The 24,711-nt window shown below is 37.8% G+C and overlaps 2 protein-coding genes across 2 annotated transcripts in view; both read left to right on the top strand.

The window, feature by feature from the left end:
* ZC3H7A (zinc finger CCCH-type containing 7A) lies at nucleotides 1-22,265 on the top strand (the record flags this gene model as incomplete). Its single annotated transcript, XM_084271263.1, has 22 exons — nucleotides 1-68; nucleotides 1,186-1,225; nucleotides 1,994-2,191; nucleotides 2,603-2,761; nucleotides 4,273-4,353; nucleotides 4,441-4,482; nucleotides 5,270-5,300; nucleotides 5,802-6,082; nucleotides 7,879-8,086; nucleotides 9,020-9,084; nucleotides 9,815-10,007; nucleotides 11,741-11,902; nucleotides 12,521-12,717; nucleotides 12,942-13,039; nucleotides 14,068-14,249; nucleotides 16,153-16,229; nucleotides 17,404-17,537; nucleotides 17,908-18,013; nucleotides 18,528-18,636; nucleotides 19,431-19,564; nucleotides 19,916-20,079; nucleotides 21,288-22,265. The coding sequence occupies 22 exons, from the start codon at nucleotides 1-3 to the stop codon at nucleotides 21,475-21,477; spliced, it is 2,919 nt and encodes a 972-aa protein (XP_084127389.1). The 3' UTR covers nucleotides 21,478-22,265.
* A 1,462-nt stretch (nucleotides 22,266-23,727) lies between these two features.
* Nucleotides 23,728-24,711, top strand: part of TXNDC11 (thioredoxin domain containing 11) — a gene marked incomplete at its 5' end in the record, with an annotated part of 30,871 nt that continues 29,887 nt past the window's right edge. Inside the window, one exon of the mRNA XM_084270835.1 lies at nucleotides 23,728-23,810. Coding sequence (XP_084126961.1) covers nucleotides 23,728-23,810 — 83 coding nt within the window. The remainder of the gene's footprint in view (nucleotides 23,811-24,711) is intronic.

Below are 24,711 nucleotides of genomic sequence, written 5' to 3'. Positions count from 1 at the left end.
ATGTCCAATGTGTTGGAAGAGAGAAGCACTAGACAACAGGACATTAAGAAAGGACTCCAGTTTATAGAGTATGAGTTTGTGGTTTTATTCTTCTATGCTTATACACACGTGTAAGAAATGGGTAGTTCTGGGAAAGTTCTGTTAATACAGCACCAGCTGAGGAAGGATAACCTGTGTTTCTCCTCAGAATATTAGCTAACATGAACATGGAAAGAGAGAGCAGTCTTAAAGAAAAGACAGAACCTCTCCTTGTTCGCAAACAGAGCAGATTGAAGGTGGGAGGGTATTCCTTTTCTGCCTTTGAGAAAAATCAGCATTAAATATTTTTGGTTGGGTGGAAAATGTTGATAGCTTGAAAATGCACCTTATATAGCTACATCCAGGACTAGATTGCTGCTGAAAGGGATGGATTTGCTCACCACGATCTAGATGTTTCAGTTCTCTGGAGCTAAACATTAATTAACTGCTAAGATGATTTTTCATTAGGTTTTCATTTGGGTCGTTGACACATTCCTTTCTAGAAGATCCTGGCTAGCTTAGAATCATTGTGAAATTTCATGTTAGTTTGCTGCTTGCATAAGGCATTCTTCAAAGAAAAAAAAAAATCCAAACTGCCCTTTTAAAAATTATGTAGAAATATATTCTTAAGTAACCGATGTGGGAAGAGAAAGGGTTTCTAAGAAGAATAAATACCTCTGCTCTGTGTTAGAGAAAACCTCTCTTGTGTGTCATACAAAAGAACTCATAAAATTCCTGTAGTGCCATTGTCATGACTTAATTAAAATTTGTGTTTTCTTTTGACAGATAATTTGTCATTTGGTAATACAAAAAACCCCTTGCAGATCTCATGTAAAACCTGTTTTTGCACAGTGAAGGAGAGAAAGGATACTGATTTTAAACATACATCGAAGATGTGTTAAACTCAGAGCATTCAAAGCCATACGTTTTGAACTGCAGAATTAAGACTGGCTATGTAACTTTAAATGAGACTGAGTCACAAGTAATAAGAAGACACGTTTGCTTAAAACTAATCAGTAGCCTTGGTCAGTACAGGCAATAGGCAAAGTTTAGAGATTAGCCTCTTTGAGCAAGTGAGACTGCGTTTAGTAAGAACCAGTATTGTCCAATGCAATCATCTTTTAAGAAATATGTAAAGTAAGTAAATTTTGTCATTTCTATTTCTAGATCTACTTTGCCCTACCCAGGGACACAAGAACAATATGAGGTAATGAAATGTCTTTTGCATTTCCAGAAGCGGTTTTAATATGGGCCTGTTTTCTATTTATTCTTAGTTCTAATCATCGTTTAGTAGTATTACATGAATGGTAACTTACAGTTTTTCAGTATTGGCACTGGAGGACTACTTACATTGTGATACAGGTATTTGGATATTTGGACAAAATTCACTCTTGCAGTAGTTCAAATTAATTCTTTGTCTACTGGTGTTAGGGATGAATTTGTGGCAATCATTGGATAAAACAATATAACATTCTGACTAAAGTTTAAAGTAGAATGGAAAAAGTGAGATAAAAGGACCTCAGTCTCATAGATCTTCATGACATATTTTGTTTCTATACATATTATTTTGTATAATTTTGACTCATGTTTTCAGACTCATTTTTAAAATAGTTTTTATCCAATGGTAGGTGGTTTCATTTGCTCTGCAAAAGCAGGCTTTGTGTACTACTGGGTTGCTTGTTGCTGTGGCTGTTGCTTGCTAGAAGACTGTAGGGAACATATACATATTTGGATATGTCTTTCAACTTGCACAAAATTATTTGTATCAGAAGTTTAGCCTCTTATTTACATGTATTGTTGTGTTGAATATTAGAGTTTGTCTTGGAAAAAATGTCAGATGAAAAATGCAAACATAGACAAAAGTTTTACATTTCCCTTTTCATTCTGTTAAGGTAGAAGTATGATTTTTCTATTAAAAATGTACTTAGAAATACAGAAAATAAACAACAAATACTATTTTTGTTCTTTGTTCCAGTTATTTCTACAAGAGCTGGTTAGAAATCTTTTTAATGAAGGGAATGATGTATATCGAGAAGGTGATTGGAGAGGATCAGTGAGTCACTATACAGAAGCTATAAATATAGCTCATTATGCTAATTCTGAAGAAATCCATGTTTCTGATGATATTTTAGAGAAACTGCACGTGAACAGGATAGCATGTTTTTCAAACATGGTAAGCTTCTGTTTAAACAGTATGATTTCTCAAGAACATTGTGCTAACAGAGAAGAGTGGCAAGTTTTCTAGTGTGTGAAAAGCTCTTAGTGTCTTTTGAGAATTGGCATGCTTCCAATCATGATTTAGGCATATTTAATTCTTTTTACAAGTATAATCATTAAGAGTGTCTTTGTGGAATAAGATAGCTCTTGTGAAAGAGCTAAGTTGGCTTCATAACGTACTAGATTTGACATGAAGGAAGGCCCTGCCACTTTTTCATTGCTTAAGTTGATAACTGAGCAAAACTCACAGGTGCAGTGGCCTTGGTGGATGTTTTGTAGTGTTTCAGTATGTTCATCTAATACAGTTTAAATTTGGTGTTTTCAATATAATAGTTCTGATGACTGCTTTATTTTTTTCTCTTTGTAGGGATTGCATGAAAAAGTTTTAGAAGACTGTGAGATAGCTTTACGATTGAATGAGAACAATTTCAGAGCTCTATATCGGAAAGCAAAAGCTTTGAACGAGCTGGGAAGGCATAAGAAGGCTTACGATGCTGTAGCAAAATGTTCTCTTGCTGTGCCACAGGTAAATAAATCAAATAGTGATGATAATTTTAAAAGATTTAATACTGAAAACATACATTTACATCAAGTCCACTGATGTTTTGTTTGTTTGGCGTTTTTAATGTGTTTTGAAATTTTTTTTTAAATACATTTTTTATTCCTCAAAGAATTATTTTTTATTTGTGGGAGTGAAGACAAACAGGAGAGATTATGGTCCCCAAGCTTGGTTTGTTGCAGTAACATTCAGAAAAAGAAAGAGTCGATTTGCAGTAGAGTCAAGTGCCACAAACATTTGCAGTAAACATCTGAACCGCTGAATTAATTGTTTACAATTCTTTACAGTCAGTATTATAATCGGGATATAAGGAGAAAACCCACCCATAATATATCATACAATACTTTTTTTCGTTAACTGTATTTTAGCTTTCCAAGCATTTAGTAACATCTGTGTTTTGTCCTCGAGTCACTTCCTTTACATTGCTAATCTTTGACTGCATCTGTATTTGCAAGCAGTGTTTTGTGTAACAGGAAAGGATTTGTAGACTGAAATGCTCGTCTTGAGAAACCATTGATTGTTGGGTCGTTTTTCGTTTGACTTGATTTGTTTTGTTTGGTTTTTGAAGAGATAGAGTGCGTCTAGTGCACTTTCAATTTAGTTTCATGCAAAATTAATCTAATTTAGCTCTGAGACACTTCATAATGCAAATTAAAATGCAGTGCGAGGAAATACATTCCTGAATTGAACTAAAATGCTGATAGAAACTTTGAATGTTTTGCTCAAAATAGACTAATCATTGGACAGAATAGCAAGTTGCATTTATCTTTTGCCTTTCTACATCAAAATTAAGGTGAAGTGGCTAGGCAAACTTGTGCATAGGTTTCTCTCTTGATACAGAAAAGGTTTCAGTTGTGTTTCCGAAGACACAGCAGTTTATGTGAATGTGTGACTTTTGAGCCTCCCTTTGCACCTTCAGATCTGAATGCTTTTATTTAAGGGTTATATGCCTTTACGTGAATGTTACAAATAACTTTTTCTAGCTGTATACCATGTTCTCAAATCTTAAAATATTTTAAATGGATAGTTGTAACTATGGGACAGAGTGAAATATGACTAGGTTTTTAACTTAGCTTTTCTAGTTGTGTGATGCAATTGCTCCCAAAGTTCTCATGAAATAGTTAACAGCTTTATGTAGTAGCTGACATGATAATCAGAAGTGTGGCCATCAGTTTGTGTAAAAGCAAATCCACAGAAAAACCTCCATCCACACAAAAAAACCAAGCACCGTCCCCAAATAACAAACTAAAAATACTCATATTTTCTGGCTCTTTTTAATTTAAATTCCAGTTTCTGGAGTCATTTTGATGGAGCATAGCTGTATTTTTCATCGTTAGCTTGCAGTCCCATATTTTTGTGGAAGAATAAAGGTGCATTCTGCCTAAAGGGATCTTGCAGAATATAGATCGAGATGTAAATGGATGTCTTGACTCCATGACAGTGTAAGTAAATTATGAAATTTTATGTATGTCTTTTAGGATGAAAGTGTGATTAAGCTTACTCAAGAACTAGCTCAAAAACTGGGGTTAAAGATAAGGAAAGCATATGTAAGAGCAAAGGTAAGATTTCATTCTATTATTTTTGCATTGAGGTTTCCCCCTCTTGCTTGAAATTTTGTATTTAATGAAGGCATCTTCTCATTGCAGCCACCCTCCTCAAATTCAGTTTCTAGCGATGTATCAACTCAGGTAAGGCTTCACACGTTCCAAGTGCGAGCTGACTTTAAACTACAGGGAATAATTGTTTCATAAATTCATGACGATGAAGTAAAAATAGTGCATTTGACATTTTATGAAAAATGCTGTTAGTTTAGGGTTCTGTTGATTGTTGTGTTCAGTTCTATGTATTTATACTAGACTAGAATATATGGTTACAACTTACCTTTGTAGAATAAATGTTAGCTGAAACATTAAATCCAATGCAACGAACGTATTTATTTTTAACGTCTTGAGACAAGGGCATAGTTAATCTACTTATTTTGCTGAAAGCTATTGAAGTGTAAGGTGTTGGGATAAAATCCCTTTTATGCATTTGTCCAAATCGGACCTTTACTGGCAGCTGAAATTGCATGTATCTTGTTATTTGTAATGTATCCAAATAGCAGTAATAAAGAGGAGTTTATCTGAAGGACTTTTTTTGTTCACAGGACTGTAGACAGTTTATTTGTAAATGAATGATGAAATACAGGAACAGCTAATTTAAGTTACTGTTTACTCTTTCATTCCCCGAAGTACAGAAGAGTTAAGGTTAAGGTTGGTTGCAGGTTTTTAGTGATACTGTGAGTGGATTTCAGTCTGAAAATGGATGTTTTATCTAAAAGAAAATTTACTTTTAAATTCCATTAGATTTCAGAAATTCCAAATTTTATAAAGCCTGAATTTGAGGACTTCAGATGTACAGGTTAAGAATGTTTATTTGAAAATTTTTCATGGCTCTTGTGCAAAATGCTGAGAGGTATTCTTTTCTAACTTACAGAATTCTTCTTCTGTAGAAGATATTGAATTAGGTGAGTCTCGTGTTTTACAGTATTAATGATAGGAAGCTAGATATGCTGTGTATTTGTTATTAAATTTATTAAGAAAATTTATCTTGTCATCTACAGTAAGAAGTCTGATCTGTTTATCTCTAGAAATACATGTTTAAGTGGCTGAGAAAGTTTCCTTTCAGTCGTCTCAACTTGATATGCTTGTAACTGTTTCTGTAGCAGTATGATTGTCTCTTGCTGTTCTCCTTAACTTGGAAATATGGAGAGAGGAGAATATGCAAATATTTAGTAAAGTATCAAGTCTGTAACTTTTTTAAAGCTTGTAATGTATAACACAGAGATACAAGTACAGGTGAATTGGACATTAGTGGAAGCTGAATAGGGCTAATGTGGGCTTGCAGAAACATTCTTCGTCTTCCTCCACTCCCTCACCCCCACTCCACGCTGTCACAGTAGAAGTTACGCAAGATACTTCACACCACTGAACACAAGTTCCAGTCATTCCCATCTTACCTGTTTCAGATTTATCTGACCAGAAGCACGAGATGGTTTCTGCAAACTCGTCATCAAACTATGTTTCTGAAGGGCCTAAAGTGTCATCAGTATCGGTACCGCCTTTATCTTCTGTTATGCCTCTTCAAGTGGAAAAGATTCCTTTGCCTTCTGCAATGTTGGCAAATGGAGGGAATGTCTCTTTCCCTATGCCGGAAGCATGTTTGGATTGTGGAGATGGAGATATAATTATTGGGGAAGAACTTGATGAGTTACTTGATTCTGTGCCTGATCCAGATGAAAGTGTAATGGTAAGACTTCTTTTTTTTTTTTTTTTTTGCTTCTCAAAAGAACGTCCTTGTAAGTGGCATCTTACATTGTGACCAAGCGGCCTAGTAGTGAAATGTGAGTTAACTTTCCTAGTCATGCTGATCTGCATTTGTGCATGGTCAGGTTGATTTTCTCAGTTGCAGATTATAGCAGGTGTGGCTGTAGTGATACCAGGACCCAGCAGAGCTCCAAGGACAATTATATTGGTGGTGGTGTGTGTTGGAAAACCTGAGTGAAGGTACTGGAGGAAAGATAGTACTTCAGAAATACTGCTATACTACTACCAATACTGCCACAGTGGGAAGGAAGTACTATCAGAAGTGAAGCAGTTAATTGAAGCCTGGGCTGGTGGCTTTTTGTTATTGCTTGTGGAGGTGTTTTGGCAAACCCTCTGAGAACCTGAGAGCATGTTGGAGAAAACACTGCAGCAGTAGAAACTATAGTTAAACTTACGCTAATAACTTTGCATGACAATAGTTCTTGCACTGTGGTTTTCTAGTGCATTTGCTAGTGTTTCTGCAGTTAGAGCTTTGTCCAGATCCTCCTCTTGGGTAACCCGAAGTAGTTAGACCATTATGAGTCATCTTAAGTTGTTTGGGTTTTTTTAAGGAGAAATTACTAGAGAAATGTAGGCTCATGAAGTTGTTCTCAACTACAGCATCATTCCAGAGCAAGAACAGACTGTGAAGCATACAGAGTTCCTCAACTGTTAGTCAAAATGAGAGCTGTGATAGATGAGCAGAGAGATGCCTGAACTTACTAGGAAGGCCCATAGTACTGCAATGTTAAATGAGACTGTGAAATATTTAATTGTTCAGTTAGTTGTGAATTTAACTCATCATTCAGCTGTGGATGCAGTTGTAAATATTTAAATCAAAAATGCAGGGGCTTCAACTTTTCTGTTTTACATACTTTGTTTTGTAGAATGTATTTCAGAAATGTAGAAAGTAATTATTTTTAAGAGATATTAGGAATTTGCCTGAATTGGTCAGGCAGTTTGACTAGATGATCAATGTAGGTCCCTTCCAACTGAAATAGTCTATTCTAAGTTTGCTGTAGTGAAAGCTAAGAGGAAAGACAATCTTTCAAGATAGAATGCGCTCTCATGCAGTATAGAATCCTGGAGTGAGTTGTAGGATAAAATGTGGGGAACAGAGGGAGTTACACATTGCCAAACTTCTTGTAGGCCAATTTGGTCCACTTTCAGACAAGGGGGGAGCTTCTTGGGGCAGCAGGGAGGAGGGAGAGAAAGCCCACCACTTGGTAATGTCCTTAATGTGCGCAGAAGGATATGTTGTTTTCTGGGTGGGAGCAGGTGATGTGGCCTTTGCAGAACACGGTATCCTTTGATTGTATCTGAGGATAACTCTTAACTCTGTACTACACTGCAATTTGAATCATGTTCTCTTTATTTAGAAAAAATCGTGTAGATTTCTGACTCTTCCCCCTATTCCCCATTGTCTTATGTTTTGAACATAATTTGGCAATACAGCTCTGATTAAAAAAAAACAAACAACCTTCTGTTAAGTTGAGCTTCAGCTAGATGAACCTTTAAAGTGGTGGAGTCATTAATAATTCCTTGCGTTATGGCATTGTTTAGAGTTTGATTACTGTAGTTCTCTAGGTGTAATACAGTACTGTAGTACTGCAGTGTACCATTTTTTTGTTGCTTTTCAATAGGTATATAAAAAATTTACTAAAAGAAATACTGTTACACATTGTGGTTTGAGAGGGTTTTTCTTGTGTGTGAACATTCTTTTTGAATTTTTTTTTCCAGCAAACTACAGGAGCCAGAGGACCCATTCCTGCTGGAAGTGTAGCTCCTAGTATAACTTTCTCTGCCTCGTTGTTGGGGACACTGCCAGTTAGTGCAGGATTTGTTCCTTCACCTTCTCTTTCAGAAATCTTTTCACAGCCTTTGGCTTCTTCACTGGAAAATTTTTGTTCACCATTAGGCACCTTTTCGATCAGTGACCCAAAAAGAGGTAAGAAACAAGTCTTAATATGTAACCTTTTATGGTGAGAGTTGTGCATGAGTGAACAGGCGTCTTTTTTAGCAAACGAGTTTTCACAACTATTCAGTAATATTTAACACATAACATTTGATCTATGCTCACCATTTTTGAGAATAGTCATAATCAGTGTTGGTTGTATACAAGAATTTATAAATAAAACTTTTGTTTACTTGGGATCTCTAAGCTCCCTCTTGATGGTTTTTCTGGATTCATTGTGGGAGTTATTTGTTTCAGGTGAATAAGTATAAAAGAGGAACCACATTCTTGAAACTTCAAAAATTTTTCTTAAAAAGAAAGGTGTTTCTGCATCTTAAGCCATTTCTGATGATTTGGCAATAAACAAAAAGGCTAATATAACTGTGTCCTCTGAAAAGATAGCAGTATTACATGCTTGGATTCAAACTCTGGGGACTATAATTATGTAGTGAATTCAGGTATGTGAAATAACAAAATATAAATAGCCAGTAACTAGAAAAGATAAAATAAGGTTTTGTCTTTGACTGTTAACAGGAGCGTGTTCTCTTAGAACTAAGCCATATTTGCAAAATAAAATTTAAATAGAAGAATCCTCTTCACCCTCTTTCATCTCATTTTTGATAGATACAGATACTGCTTATGTACTTATCTTTTTTGTACTGCATGAGCACGTTCATGTTGCTAGAGCATGTGCCTGTGAAGCCACTGCTGATGCTAATCAGATGGTTATATTGAAGATGATGACCTAGTAATTTTTCAGCCCAGATATTTACAAAGGGCTTTTACATAATTGAAAAAACAGCAAACAAACAAACAAAAACAATCTGCTTGTCAGAAAATGTCAAACCTTTGATACTTCTCAGGAATGATAAATATTTTTTTCATGGGATGTTTTGAGGAACTAAAATAAAACTTTTATTCCTTTAGACCTCTCAAGTTCAGCTTCTAGAGATGGAACACCAACACTTAGCAGTAGTAATTCCCCTTTGTTTGTAAGTATTTTTCATGTTTTCTTTCATATCAGCTCAAATGGTAATGCCTTAAAGGCTTAACATAGATATTAATGTTGACAGTAGAAGTTTCTATTTGGCAAAAAATAGCAATTTTAGCATTGAAATAGCATTCTAGGTTGGAAAACAGCTGTACAGTAGCTCACAGCATCTCATTGAACACCCCCCCCCCCCCCCCCCCTTTGACTGTTGTCAAAGCCAGAATTCCATTCTTAGAAACTCAATGTAAAATTCTGTGCAAGTGTAAAGTAACTAACCTTATAGAGAAAATATCTCTTAAGATCTGAGTGTCAAATGTTAGGAATCCTGGAGAATTGTGCTAGTACAGGAACAGAGCAGAGGTCACCTTGTGTCTTGAGAATATTGGTCTCTGTGTTCTAGTCATGCTGTGTATTTTCAATCATCACGTTGGACATACTTTTATATAGGGAAGGGTGACATGAAGGTTTTCATCTTCATGAGACCGTATGGAGTAATAAATAACCTGGCAAGTGCTGTACTTCATTGGGTCTTGTTACATGCTTAAATCTATGCTGGATATATGGCTTTTGTAAAATCTCTGTGTCCCTTTCTCAGACCTGTGGTTAAGTTTTTATTACAATTTTTTTTACTGTGTAGTCTGTCTTATGCTTTGAAGAATAATTTTAGAAGGTTTAAATTTTGAGTGTAGAAAATTTATATAGATCAAGTAAAATATGCTTTCTTCCAACAGATAAATGGCCCCAGTAGTTTATTTGGGTCCGAAAATTACATGGGAATTACAGGCCAAACTAGAAATGACTTTCCAAATGTTTTTAGCGGTGCAACTGCTAATATACCTGTATCTTCAGCACTTGCGGGAAGAAACCCACTAGAAGGCACACATGAGCTAAGACAGGCCTGCCAGTTATGTTTTGTCAAAAAAGGTAAGGGACTTTTGGACTCAGTTGGGTTGACTTTTAGAAAAATAGAAAGCGTGCATTGAAAATTTTAGTGTTCACAGGTTAAAATGCTGTTGGCTTCTGGAACAGTGTTAATCCTGACTCGTCCTTTGCACATGTGCTATGATCTCATGATTAAGGCACCGGTAAAAGGTTTTGACAATCATTTTTGTTTTGACAACTATTTTATCTTGCTGCTTCTTGTCTTTATTTCTTGTCCTGATAGATTCTCGATTCCTAAAACTCTCACAATCACCCCACACTTTTCCCGACCTGTAGGTTTACTGTGTAAGGTCGTTCACATTCTGTATTCACTTTCCTCCCAACCCCCAGGGTACTGTGAAGAATGACACCTTTGCTCAAGACTAAAAAAAAAACTTGCAATACTCTCTCTGATTGGCCATGGGGAATTGAACTGCAGTTCAAAGTACCTGGTAACCTTCACATCCCATCTGTTTTATTGCTCTTTCAAACTAATTCTAAATCATAATCCTGAGGCTTCCAAACCTTAGTAATAATTAACTCCACTGTATTGACTCAAAGGATCTTAACCAGTATTGGGCTTTAATATAACTAATCTTTTAGGTGTTAGCTGTTGCTGTTAAACAGAGCCATTCTAAAGGCAATAGCTTTTATTAAGACTAATCTTGAAAATAAGCATTGTGGTTTAAGTTGCAGGTGTCATCGATATTGATACACTAATAAAGAATTTTATCAAGACATTCAGGGGATGACTGTTGTAGTTTTGAGAACTGATATGTTAGTTTAAAATTATCTATACAAGAAAAGTCCATGAAGTGATGTTTGAAAACCCATAGAACATAGCCTGTTAAAAAGCAGGTGCTGTAAAATACTGGTGGAAGTACTTAGCATGTTCCTAGCTTCACCTTTTGTATCAGAGCATCTGTTTCTTCTCTTTCTTTGCATCTGTATCAAAGCCTGTTAAATGTCTCCTACTTTTGCTACTTACTTTTGAAATTGTACTGTTCCATCAGTTTCTTACCCAGAGAAACTGGGTCATGGTCTTGTTTTGTAGTCCTTTGCATTGCAAAATTCACTGAGCATTGCTTGTCTTCAGCCTCTCACCCTGATTTCATTTTGGTGGTAATGTAATCTTGACTTTAGTATCCTCCTAAAAACAGAGTTTGAAGGTTAGGCATATTTTTGTATCCAAAATCACAAAGTTCTGGGATTGGTGTTCATATTTTTGGCATATGTATACTTGTTACCTAGTGTGTTTTGTGTCTGAACATACTAGCCACTCTATTAGATAAAGACTAAGGGAGCCATTTACTGATCCTTGGAATTCATCTGCAGTGACTTAGTATAAATAAGCAATTTAAGTCTTAAATATGAGTTAAGTAAAATGATTTTGAAAAGCCACAGGAATTTGCTGCTGTCAAAAGTTATCTTAAGGCTGTAATACAACATCCCTCGCCAGATAACTTGGGTTTTGGTGGGGTTTTTTTCTTGCTGAGACTGGTCCTTTTATAAGTTGTGTGTTTTGTTTTAGGGTTTGTTTTTTTGGTTTTTTTTTAATTCTGCTCAACATGGCTGTTAATGACTTTTGGTTCTTCAGAGGTGCTGGTGCAAGTAGGAATTCTATACAATGTGTTTGAGTTCTTTGAGTTTGGGCTTATATGCCAGTCTATGTAGGGAAATATTGAAAGTATGTTTCAATTTACACAAATATAAGCAGTTTTATGTGATTGTTTCAGGTCCTAAATTACTGGATTACACTTACCACCCCAGTTTAGAACATAAATGTAAGAAGGATATTCTAATTGGCAGAATAAAAAACTCAGAAGATAAATCATGGAAAAAAATACGTCCAAGACCAACAAAGACTCAGTATGTGGGACCATATTATATATGCAAAGGTATGTGTTGTAAACAGTAAAATATTAATGCTTACACACAAAGTAATATAATTCAGCTTTTCCACAGTGAAGTATACACTGAATTTCTATTCTTGCTCATGAGGGGTGAAAAGGGAAGTTAACTGGGTTGTTTGTATTTCCAAAGGCTGTAAAGTAAAGCCGTATTTTGACCATTACTGTGATTATTGAGAGAACATACACTGTACTTGTGTACTGGTCTTCATCATAAATAATTCGGCTTCTGAGTGCTGGTCTATTACTGTTCAATTAAAAAGAATTCTTAAGTGAGATGGCTTGTGAATTAGTGAACAGCTGTCTTTAAGAGAAGAGAATTCAACATTGGTACTCAACATTGTTTCCTTAGACTAGAAAGGCATAGTTGGTGGAGGTGTGTATCAGCCTTTTTCAGTACTTTTACATTTTCAGCAAGTCATTCAGCATACTTTTTTTTTTACATTTTCAGCAAGTTTTGCTTCTATCTGCTAGACTTAAGTGACCCATTTACAACAGACATAGCTTCTTTACTAAAGACATTTTTAATGGAAATAGTAAGTTTTAAGATGAACTTAAAATAAAAGTTGTGTAAAATCAGTCTCACGTTCAGTGTTCTCATTTTAGACGTTGCTGCTGAAGAGGAATGCAGATATCCAGGCCATTGCACGTTTGCATACTGCCAAGAGGAGATCGATGTGTGGACACTGGAGCGCAAAGGAGCCTTTAGTCGAGAAGCTCTCTTTGGAGGAAATGGCAAGATCAACTTGACAGTGTCCCGACTTCTTCAAGAACATCATGGATTATTTATGTTTCTTTGTGAGGTGCTGCTTTATTTCTAACAACACAAAAATGCTAATACGTAACAAAATTTCCTGGAAAGAAATGCTTTGGATCATGCATGACTGTTTCATATGTTTTGAAATGATTGTTCAATAATACTCTGGCTAGCTTTAGATTAGAATCTGTTTGAAGTCAAATCTTTAAGGTATATTTTTTTTAAAAGTATAAAATATATACTCTACAATTACCTGTTTTTGTATTCCAGAAATGTTTTGATCACAAACCCAGAATAATAAGCAAAAGGAACAAGGATAACTCATCTTCTTGTTCTCACCCTGCTATGCATGACTTTGAAGATAACAAGTATGTCTGAAATACCATCTCTTCAAGTTCAAAATTAAAAGCAAAGGTTTTAGGGCATTTTTCAATACTGACTTTCATTTCTTACCTGTGGATTATTAACCTCTCATCCTTGTTTACTCATTGTTATGCTTTAGCAGTACTAATAAGACAAACTTACTGAACAAGAGTTGTCTCGTTACTAAATTAAAAGTGATGGTGGTATCCACCCTCATGTTTGAATCCTACTGGTTTTGGTATCAGTTTCTTGATAGCTTTTCTACCTGGTGAGCTGCATTGATGTAGATGTACAATGTTAAATTAATAGAGGAGTTTGTAAGTATGCTCATTCTTCAGTCTGTTTTGCTTATTTTGCTGCAGGTTTACCTCCATCAGTGAAGAACAGGTTTACCCTAATTACAGTGTATGAAATAAACCATAGTCGTTACTCAGCTCATAAAAAATCCTGTGCGGAAAGTTGTTCTTTTGAAAGTTAGCAAAGATTTCATAGTGATAATAGTAGTTTGGAGACTTAATGCTTCTGTCATGGAAAAATGTAAATGAGAGCACTTGAATTGCTTTGTTCCCCTCTTCTTACACTAAGGAGACACTACAGCTGTAAGAGCTATGCTGTTACTGTGATGCATCAACTCTTTTCTCTAATGGTGCTCTACAAGGAATAAGTGTTTGTAATTAGATCTGGATATATACTTGAAATTGGTGATGTGCTTTCTATGATTTCCCTCTTGGAAACCAGTGATCTACTTGGATTGAATCCAGTAGCGGTAGGATTGAATTCAGTAGTGCTTTGCGGAAGAGGAACCTCTGGGTTTCACAGGAATACTGTGTGTGATTTTGGTTTTCTGAGGCTAAAAATTATAATTAGATGCTAGTTCTTTCTGGAAACTTTCTTGGCTTACTGATTTCAAGTGAAAAGTGTTAAAAAGACATTTGAATACACTGAGATGAGGGATAGTTATTTTATTTGGTTTTCCATGCATGAAGAAGGTAATTTTAAGGAAAATCTAAAATTGACTCTCTGCAAAACTCAGGTGCCTTGTCCACATTTTGCGAGAAACTATGGTGAAATATTCCAAAATCCGTCCTTTTCAAGTTCGGTGTCAGCTTGACCTGTGCAGACATGAAGTACACTATGGCTGCTTACGAGAGGATAAATGCTTTTATGCTCACAGCCTGGTAGAGCTTAAAGTCTGGATAATGCAAAAGGAAACAGGTATGTTTGGTAAAATGCTTGCTTTACTCTTCATTGTAATGCCACTTCCTCCCCATCTCAACTCTCTTCTGAAATTAGCAACTTGGGATCAGTGCATTCACTTTGCTGGAATCTTTCATACAGCATATTAAATGAACAGTAATGTAAATGTAAAGCATGGAGCAGGCTACTAGATACTTGAAATTAGCAATTAGTTAATTAAAACTAGAAATCTTGATTAGATATTAAATTCAGGTCAAACTAGATTTGTTTTTATTTTTAAAGCTTCAAAGTTCGGAAGATCTGGATCAAATTTCTTTTTCACAGAGCACCAAAAGAAAAGCTTGAAATATATTGTTTATGCCATTGTTTCTCTCCATCCCCCTCTACAGGAATCAAGTTCTTCCATGATTAAACCAGTCTTTTAGATTAGTGCCACTCTGATGTTCTTACATAGTGAGTCAGAAAATAAATCTTTCCACTAGGTTACTCATTAGTGTACGTGTCGGTGAAACTATTTTTCTGTTCGTTCTTGCTTATGCAGGGTATTTAGGCTGCTTTTTGTTGTTCCTTCTTGGTTTTGTTGGCTTGGAGGATAATAAACTTACTTCATTTCAAGCTGATAGCTTTTGAACAGCACGTCTCTACTTAAAGTCCATTCCTTGGTCATGAGTTTCAAACTTGGCTTGACTTTTCAATACAAAAAAAACCCAAAACCAATTGAACTTCTTATAAATTATTTGTACCACATACCAGTTGATCATTCTTCCTACCTTTCTCTGTATGACACCAGTATTTCACATATTAAATAATCATGTATCATTGTGATACACAGAGGAAAAAGGGAAATGTGGCATTCCCAATATGTTACAGTGTTTCTGGATTTTTTTGTCCCTTGGTGTGTGATTATCTTCACCTGTCCTTTCTTTGAAGAGGAGGCTCCTTGTTGCTTCAGCTTGCTTTCTGGATTCACATGCAGGCATACTGATGCAAGATGTCACACTGACCTGAAAGTGTGGAGGAAGAAAGTCCAGTAGAGAAAAAAGATGACTGTTTCTTTTCTGATCTCCTGTTCTGTCTCTCCTAGGATGAGGCTCTAGAAATTTCTGTGTGAAAGTGAAAGAGTTGTTTTCTTACTAGCTGCCCCTACAAAGACAGCAAATACTTACACCGTAATTTCTATTTTGAAGTAAGGGTTGGGTTCTCAAAGAAACTGGATTTGCCACAGAAGGCATATTTTTGTTTTATGTTCATGCTGCCCTCAAGCTTTGCCAAAATCAAATAAATTCAAGAGCCTCTGCTCTTTGAATGAGGTTGCTTTCCTGAATGTATAGTGTGAGAAATAAAGGAGTGCTACTTCAGAAAAGGAATACCTTACCAACCCTCAAATCCCAGTTCAGATGACAGTCTGTATTTGCATGGAATTAGAACAGAAAATGTTACAGTATGTGTGAACACCATGAACGCTGGAAACCTTAGCCAGAGTTTTTAAAAGAATGGGAGTTGTTTGTTTTCTGAAACAAACACATTTTCGGGCAGTTCTGCTATGGTCCGTAATACGATACAGCTTTTCTAATTAGACTGTCATTAGAGGTTCAGTACATTATGTTTGAGTAAACACTCAAAGATACACCTTAACTTTGATAAATCTGTAATTTAAAAAAAAATTACCTTTGCATTTCAGTATGATGATACAGAATACTTCTGTTCTGGAGGTCCTCAAGAGATTCCTAAGTATATATACATGTGCACATTTACATATGTAAATATGTATGCACATCCACAGGAGTGTGTGTATATGTGTACAGTGTATGAAAAGAAAAATAGATGAAAGCTTTGAGGCTTCAGTAGCATTTCAGTTTGAGAATCTCTGTAAATCTACAACAGCTGTAAGTGCTCAGGAGCTTTTTCAATTCCTTTACAGGTATTTCACATGATACTATTGTTCAGGAATCAAAGAAATACTGGCAGAACATGGAAGCTAGTGCACATGGATCACAGGTATGTTTATTTTTCTATAAAACTAATTTTTCAGTGACTTTGGTGATTTCTATGCTGTGTATAATGTAGCTTATTTTAGAAATTAGCTTTTAAATGCTGTCTTAAAATAATCTCTCACCATGGACTTTCTTTGGCTTGCACCACTTACAGTAAAATGCCCGCTTCGCAATTCCTTTTTTGCTTTATTTATTCTTTCATAGTCAAATCATAAAACCTAAATATAATATCGAAGTCAGCTGCTGTAGGGCAATTATATTTTCAATATGTAGGACTTCTGTGATTCTATAAACTAAACACATAAAATTGTTTGAGTTAGAAGGGACCTTCAAGACCATCTAGTTCTAATCTCCTGCTGTGGGCAGGGACACCCTCCATGAGCCCATGTTGCCCAAAGCCCCATCAAGCCTGGCCTTGAAAACTTCCAGGAAGGGGTCATCCACAGCTTATTCCAGGGTAACCTGTTCCAGTGCTTCACCCACCCTCATGGGCAAGAATTTCTTCCTCATATCTAATCTAAATCTACCTTCTTTTCGTTCAAAGACATTCCCCCTTGACCTGTCCCTCCCTGCCCTCGTAAAGAGTCCCTTTCCAGCTTTTCTGGAGCTTCTTTAGGGACTGGAAGGTGCTCTGAGGTCTCCTCTGAGCCTTCTCCAGGCTGAACAAGCCCAACTCTCTCAGCTTGTCTTCATAGCCTCATCTTTGCAGCCCTCTTCTGCACCGACAGGTCCGTATCTTTCTTGTACTGAGGACACCCCCAACCTGAATGCAGTACTGCAGAGGGATCCCACCAAAGCAGACTAGGGGGGGAGAACCACTTGCTTTGGTCTGCTGGTCATGCTGCTGGTGATGCAGCGAGAAAGACACTGCTTTCTGGGCTGCTGCCTCATGTTGTGCTTCCCATCTACCAACAACCCCAAGTACTTTTCTCCAGGGCATTTGTATGTGTTATCGCAACTTCTGAGTACATACACCTAAATCAGAAATAAGTTAAAATACTTGAAATTAATTAATGTCTAGTTTGAAATTACAAGCTAAACTATTACAAGGCATGCAGTGTAACATCAGCTTCTGGACATGTGCTTTAAACTTTTATTATAGGAGGCAATTCATAATAATGTATGGGTTTCTTTGCAGATAGAAAATACCTTTTGTTGTTGTTTTTTTTTGGCTTAAGATTCTTGGGAACCAAATGAAATATGGATCACTTAATTTGAAGATGAAGTTTGTTTGTGGTCAGTGCTGGAGAAATGGTCAAGTTAATGAGCCAGACAGAAACAAAAAATACTGTAGTGCAAAGGCAAGGCACCCGTAAGTAAGACCAAACAGTGAAAATGTTACTGTTCTGTCAGCTATTTAAAACCTCTTTGGGCAAGCTTTGTTACTGCTTTGAAAAGAGTCCTGCAAGGAATTAAAAAAACCCCAAAAAACATACTGAAGCAGAACAGTCATTTCTTTGCAGTATGTTAATACTTGGTAATGAGAAACACTTTGGCTGTTTGTTTTGGGGTTTTGTTTTTTTTATTATCAGTTATGGTAAAATTTCAGTAGAGTTTAGTTGAATTTCAAATATATGGTGAAAGCTTTATGACGAACCTTTCTGTGCTTTCCAGTTTTGCTTCTGTGTACACAGTGTCTTTTTAAAATAGTACTTTCTTTCATTGAATGCATCTATTTTTAGATGGACTAAAGATCGTCGTGTGGTGCTAGTAATGTCTAATGAACGTAAGAAGTGGATGACCATTCGTCCTCTTCCTGCAAAGAAACAAGTGCCTCTGCAATTTGATGTATGTTAACCTAAACCTAACGTTTTAGTTAAGAAAAATGGGGTAACTAAAAGATACTAGTAATTGAGCTGGTTTTATTAGTTCTGCAGAAATTCCCATGGGAGCTGGTGGATATGTGTTTGTAGTGTTTAAACAGAGTTCACCCTTAGAAAAGCACTGGTTTCAAATGTTATTACTGAAGCCCTCTCTCATTAGTGGAAGTTAATAACTTTTCAAGTGATTTAATTAAGTTCTTACTATTTCCAGTAAATATTTTAGAAACAGTTTAAACATATCTATGGTCTGGTAATCTGGTAGGATGCAAAAAGCAGGAATAGTACTTGCAGTTCCAGCAGTTTGCTTTTTCTAACTACAATATACGAGCTTTTTTATAAAATAAACATGATGTTTATTTTTCATGTGAGATAAATGTCTCATTGGGAGGAGAAACACTAGTCAAGACTGAAAAAACTCCACATTTTCTACTACATACTACTTCATATTCATAATGATATTTTTTGAATTCATGTTCCAGTTGTGCAATCATATTGCTTCAGGCAAGAAATGTCAGTATGATGGAAACTGCTCATTTGCTCACAGTCCTGAGGAACGAGAGATGTGGACCTATATGAAGGAGAACAGCAGTAAGTAGAAGACTAAATCTAACATGTTGTGTATCTTAACTGGTCAGCTTTTCCTTCTTGTTCCTCAGTTATACTATAATCCGCTTTCTTTAACCGTCTTTTGTAGTAAACCTTGCCATTGCCTTTTTAAAAGAATTTGAGTAAGCCCAAACTGGGTATTCAAAAACAGTATTAAATAAAAATAGCGATGCTGTGTATCTGCTGCCTGATGTGTTTTTTAACAGTGGTTTGTACCAATTTTTTAGATGTCTTAGGAGTAGTGTATTGATCCATGTGGTTTGGTTGCTGTGTGTGCACACTGAAGTTGTGTTAAAAATGTGGGGACAAGCTACTTGAAAAAGAATTTCCACCCCAGTGTATTTACTGGGAATTACTATTCATTTTCTGTTGGTGACTTGTTATCCTATTAGAGTGTTATTGTGGAGAAATAATCAAAAATCAAAAGCAATGAATTGCTTAAATGATAATATTATGGTCTACAAGAAAGCAGGCTAAACTTACCAAAACTTGTAGCACACTTCATCTGAATATCAGAGTACTAGTATATCAATACACAGTGGCAAGGTTGTGACCTGTACTTTGAGTGCCTGTTCAGAAATGTGTTAACATCTTGCTTTTTCCTAGATAGGTGGAAATAGGTCTTGGCTCTTTTCTAAACTCTGTTACTGTATCCTTATTTTTTTTTCTTCTTACAATAGGTGGGGACCGAATTATGCTTGCAAACTCGGTCAGTTAGTATTCTCAAACTCTTGCCTTAATTGCTAATTACTTATTTTAGCTTCTGCTCTCATTAGTTCAAGACTTGGAGCAGTTGTATGACATATGGCTAAAAAGTCAAAAAACAGAAAAAGGAGATGATACAGCTGTTCAAACAAACAAAGAAAATGGGAAGCAAATTCACATGCCAACTGACTATGCTGAAGTTACAGTAAGTAATCATAGGTATAATTCTAAACTCAAACATGCGGGGCTTCATGTTGTCTAGTGGTTTTTCTTCCCCCTCCTTCAGTTGGCAACATAACGTTGCTCTCCTGATTTTCTTGGTGTTTGCGTAGATCACAGCCAGCCACAGTAATTGCAAACTTTAACTGACACTTTAAAGCATTTAGTTCTCCTGAGTCCCTTAAATGCAGTGGAGGTCATAAACTTCGGGTGATCGTTTAGGGAAACAGTAATTTACAGTACCACATAAAGGAAACATTCAAAATGTGTTTGGAGCAATTCTGTGCTTACAGTATTGAATTCTCAATGTTTTGTTTTCAAACTCCCTGTAAAATAGGTGGATTTTCACTGTTGGATGTGTGGGAAGAACTGTAATAGTGAGAAGCAATGGCAGGGTCACATATCTTCTGAAAAGCACAAAGAGAAGGTTTTCCACACTGAGGATGATCAAAACTGCTGGCAGTATCGCTTTCCAACTGGATATTTTAGCATTTGTGATAGGTATGTGATCTTTATGATGTAAGAAATGCTGAAAATTTACAGTTCATAGTGTAAATAATTAAGACTGTTATTAGCATTGACAGAAAGTGTTTCTTGTCTTTCTTGCTGTGCGTCCATCTCTCAATGAATTAATAGTATGTCTCCAGGAGTGACAGCGTGCCTGACTGTGGTAACTAATTAACATGCTTGTGTGATGTTAGCTGCTCGCAAGTTTATTGCAGCTGCCCAAAATATTGTTTGTGTTATTACAAGTTGACAAGAACAGTAGATACTGGAGCTGTAAGGCAAGTAGAAATATTGTTAGCATCCAATTGAGTATCATTCAAAGTTGTGTATGAACGTGTGGAAGAGAACTTCCAAGACCATTTTGTTTTCCCCAGCATTGGTTGTATGTTTTACTGCTCCCTTTAATTATTAAATGCAGCGTGTTGTCCTGACTGCATCAGATGTTTTGCAAATCTGTTGACAGTTCTTACTGCTGTTGGAATCTTTTCAGAAGGCTGAAAACTTTGGAATCTGCATTCTGGAGTTAAATGTGCAATTTGCGGATACAGACATGTTTGTTACTCCATTTCAAACTAACAATTGTAAATGGCTTAATATTGAGAATTTGCACAGCATGTAAAGCAAGTTATTTTTTGTTTGCAGTCTTTGCATGGAAGGTTACATGCCTACTTTAGGAAATGTAACATCCTAAATATATTTGGTATTTTTTGAATGCTAACAGACCTCAGATATGCACTGAATACAAACAGGTATGCCTATAATTTAATACAAAATTGCTAGCATAAAACAGATTCTTTAGTCATACTGTGTACTTAAACTGCAAATTTAGTTAACACAGGGAAATTAATTAGTTGGATTCTTTTTACCAGTAGTTGCTGAGCTTAGTGAGTTGAAGAATAAGGTATTCATTTTACCTGATAATTTGACCTGATGATCAAACGTTAAGTGACTCAATACAGATAGAAGCGTGAAGAACAGAAAGAAAAGAGCAATCTCCTGTCCTCTAAAACACTTGACAGCAGGGAAAGCAAAATACAGTCAAATGATAAACAGGGTTAGTATCATCTTACTAAAAAATTAAATAATCTTCTTTTTGGTTTTTTCCTTAACATCTTAGTGTATTTGAAAAACATGGCCAGAATGAAATACCCAGATAGAATAGTGATCGATGTAATCCTGTGAAAACACTGTTGTCTTGACAGGTATACGGCTGGTACTTGCACTGAAGGAAACAACTGTAAATTTGCCCATGGAAATGCTGAACTCAGTGAGTGGGAGGAACGAAGACAAGTTTTAAGAATGAAGCTCAGCAAAGCGAGAAAAGACCACTTGATTGCTCCTAGTGATAATGACTTTGGAAAATATAGTTTTTTGTTTAAAGATTTAAACTAATACTGAGATGACACATACATGGTATCAGCTGGAAGCATAAAACAGAAAATTTGACAATATTATAAAGCATGAGACAGAAAAGATGCAGGTTTTCTGCTTTTATTGGCATATATTGTTCCCCCTGAACAGCAAAATATAGTAGATTTAGGGGGACTGAGCAGACCTGTCTATGCTCTCATGAAACAGAGTGGTGATTAAAAAAAATCTGAAGTATTATGTGCTTACTCACCTTCTGTTGGACAGAGAGTTAGCAAATACAAGGGGTGGTGGAGAGGTTATAATATCTAGGAAGCCCCTTAGTATCAGTCCTTCAGTTGAAAAACTTTAAGGTATCCAGGTATTACAGAGCAGTGTGGGCTAAGAAGAAAATGATGGATGAAAATTCTTCAGATCTTTAAATGGAGAGGATTTGTTTAAAACAAAAGTTTGCTACTTATCTATATGTAGGTTGCTAAAAAGGATTTTCTTATTAAAGATTTTAAACAAAATAACCATTTAACTACAATATATGTTGAATGGGTATTTTTTCTCTATTTGTATGTTTCAATATAATTTACTGAAAAAGGATCTCGGGAGGAAAAAACTTACTAGTTTTTGAAAATGAAGTTTAAAATTATGTTTCTTGGTCTTTGCTGTTTAAATGATGATTCTGAAAGATTACACTTGTATGTCAGTATTGTGTATTATTGTATGGACTAATGTTGCCTGTAATAAAGAGAACTTTACACAAAGCTGTTTTCTGCATGTAGCCTCTCAGGATTGAGATTTTGCAAAAACAAGCCATTATTTGCCTGTTAACAAAAGCTTGAGCACCTGTAGCTAAAAATTTAATAGCTTGGTATTTGTGTTTCTGGCTGCTTGTTTGCAGTTTTTTGTATTGTCATTAGCTCACTGCATCACTAAAATATCAAAAATAGCCAACTAACTTGCGAAGTGGACAAGATTTTTGGAGCTACGTGGTGCTGGGACATGTTTTCAACCACCCCTTCAGACACAAGGTGGATTGTACTTCAGATTGCATTTCCTGCAGTCCGCAGGAACTGGAGCCTTCTGGCTTTACAGTCGCTGGAGCTTCTGCTGCATTTTGGCTTCTCTGCAGATCGTGCTTTCAGATTTGTGTTCGGTTTTGGTTGGTGGGGTTTTTTTGTTAGGGTTTTTTTTTTTAAACCTTTTAGGCATCTATTCAAAATGGCTAAAGCTACGTTGCCTTTGTCATGGCTGACTTCTCCCTCTGCAGGAGACTATTTTTCTCTGTTCTTGGCTGACTTCATATATGATTAGAAGAGCTTTGAGAATTCCATCAGTAGTTTGAATGTAGTCATAGGCCATGTATTGTGTACGTAAAAAGATTTGAACCAAAAGTTAGTTCAGTGTTACCCATACACATGACAAGCCTGGATGCGTGTCACTTGAGAAAAGCACAATGAGTATTAGAACACCTTCTCCTTCAGCCTGAGCTAGGGGAACTCGTGGAGGAACAGCTCTTTAGAGACTAGGGTGACGTCCATCTGACCACACTGTACAGTGTGTGTACAAAATTAGCTCGGTGCTTGAATTACCACCTGCTGCGGCGCTGAACCTTGTCATAAACTGAGCTTGGAGTAGAGAACTGTGGACACTGTTATTCCTGTGACAGAACCTGATTGTATCGTGTGCCTTTCTGGATTGTTTTCTCAATTTTATGCTTTCATTGTTAATTGTAAATGCTCTGTAAATTAATGGAAGTAATTCTAGATGAAACTAAACATGAAATCCTCGTTCTGTAAGGACGGTGTGGAATCTTTTACTGACGGGGGTGTGGGGGTGGTCGGGCAATAGCGGCACGGGGGAGCCGCGGGGGAATTACTGATTCCGGAACGTTGCGGCGTCCCGCACGGTCCGCATGAGGAGAACAGAGTAATTCCTGCCGCGTTTTTCCTTAGGTCGAGGGCAGCGCGGGGTGCCCTTCGCCCGCGGGCCGCCCTCTGCCCGCGCCTTCCCGATAGGCGCCGCCGGGCGACCGCGCCCTGGCTCACCCGCGCCGCCGCGGCAGCCTGTGCGCCTGCTCGGGGCGGCGCGACGTGGCGGCGGCGGGTTCGCCGACGGAGGGGGCCGCCCCGGCGCGGCTTACAGGCGGGTGGTAGGGAGACGTGTGCGAGCGGGAGCGGCCCGGTGGCTCGCACCCCTCCCCGCTTCTGCCGGGGGGTGATGTCGCTATGCGGCGGTTCCGACCCCGCGGCTGTCCCTCGGCTGCGGCCTCGCGCCGCCCAGATGGCGCGGCGGCCCGAGCTGCTGTGCGGCGCTGCCATCGTGCTGGGCTGCGCCTTTCTCGTCGCCCTCAAAGTCACCTGCAGGTAATGGCGGGGGGAGGGGGCGGACCCGGGGTATAAGGGGCCCATCAGCGCGAAGCGGCCTCCCGCGGCGGTTCTGGAGGCGGTGCGTGCCCCAGTGGCCTGGGGCAGAGCCCTCTGCGCGGATCCTGCCCCGGGGCCTGCGGATCTGCCGGAGCGGGCGGCCGGGCCGGGCCGGGCCCGCGAGGTTCCTCTTGGGTCGCGACCCGTGGCCGCACGTCTCCCTTAGCTCTCTGGGCGGGCTGCGTGAGGTGCCGAGCGGAGCTGGGCCGTGTCGAGAGCGCCGTTCCTGCGGCGGGTGACAGACATGTTTCTTCCGGGTGAAGAAGGAGATTCACAGAACAGTAGCGGTTGGTAAGGAGCTCTGGAGGTCATCTAGTCCTGCTAAGGCAGAATCACCTCGAGCAGGCTGCACAGGATTGTGTCCAGGTGGGTCTTGGACCTTCTCCAGAGAAGGAGACTATGCAGTCTCTCTGGGCAGCCTGTGCCAGGTGCTCAGGCACCCTTAAAGAAGTTTATTCTCACCTTCAGACAGAACTGTCAGTGTTCCAGGTTGTACCCATTGCCCCTTGTCCTGTCACTGGGCACCACAGAGAAGAGTCTTGCCACTTTCTCTAGGCATCCACCATTTTTGGCACTTACAAGCGTTAATGAGATCCCCTCTCAGTCTTCTCTGGGTCTGAACAGCCCCAGCTTTATCAGCCTTTCCTCATACAAAAGATGCTCTAGTCCCCTCATCAACTTTGTAGCCCTCCACTAAACTCTCGCTAGTAGTTCCCTGTCTTTCTTGACCTGTGAAACCCAGAGCTGGACATAGTATTCTAGATGTGACCTCACCAGGGCAGAGCAGAGGGGAAGGATGACCTCCCTTGACCTGCTGATCACATTCTTCTTAATGCACCCT

The sequence above is a fragment of the Gallinula chloropus genome (assembly GCF_964237585.1).
Source record: "Gallinula chloropus genome assembly, chromosome: 15".
In the NCBI taxonomy this organism is placed as follows: Eukaryota; Metazoa; Chordata; class Aves; order Gruiformes; family Rallidae; genus Gallinula; species Gallinula chloropus.
This window is presented reverse-complemented; position numbering and strand designations above follow the sequence as displayed.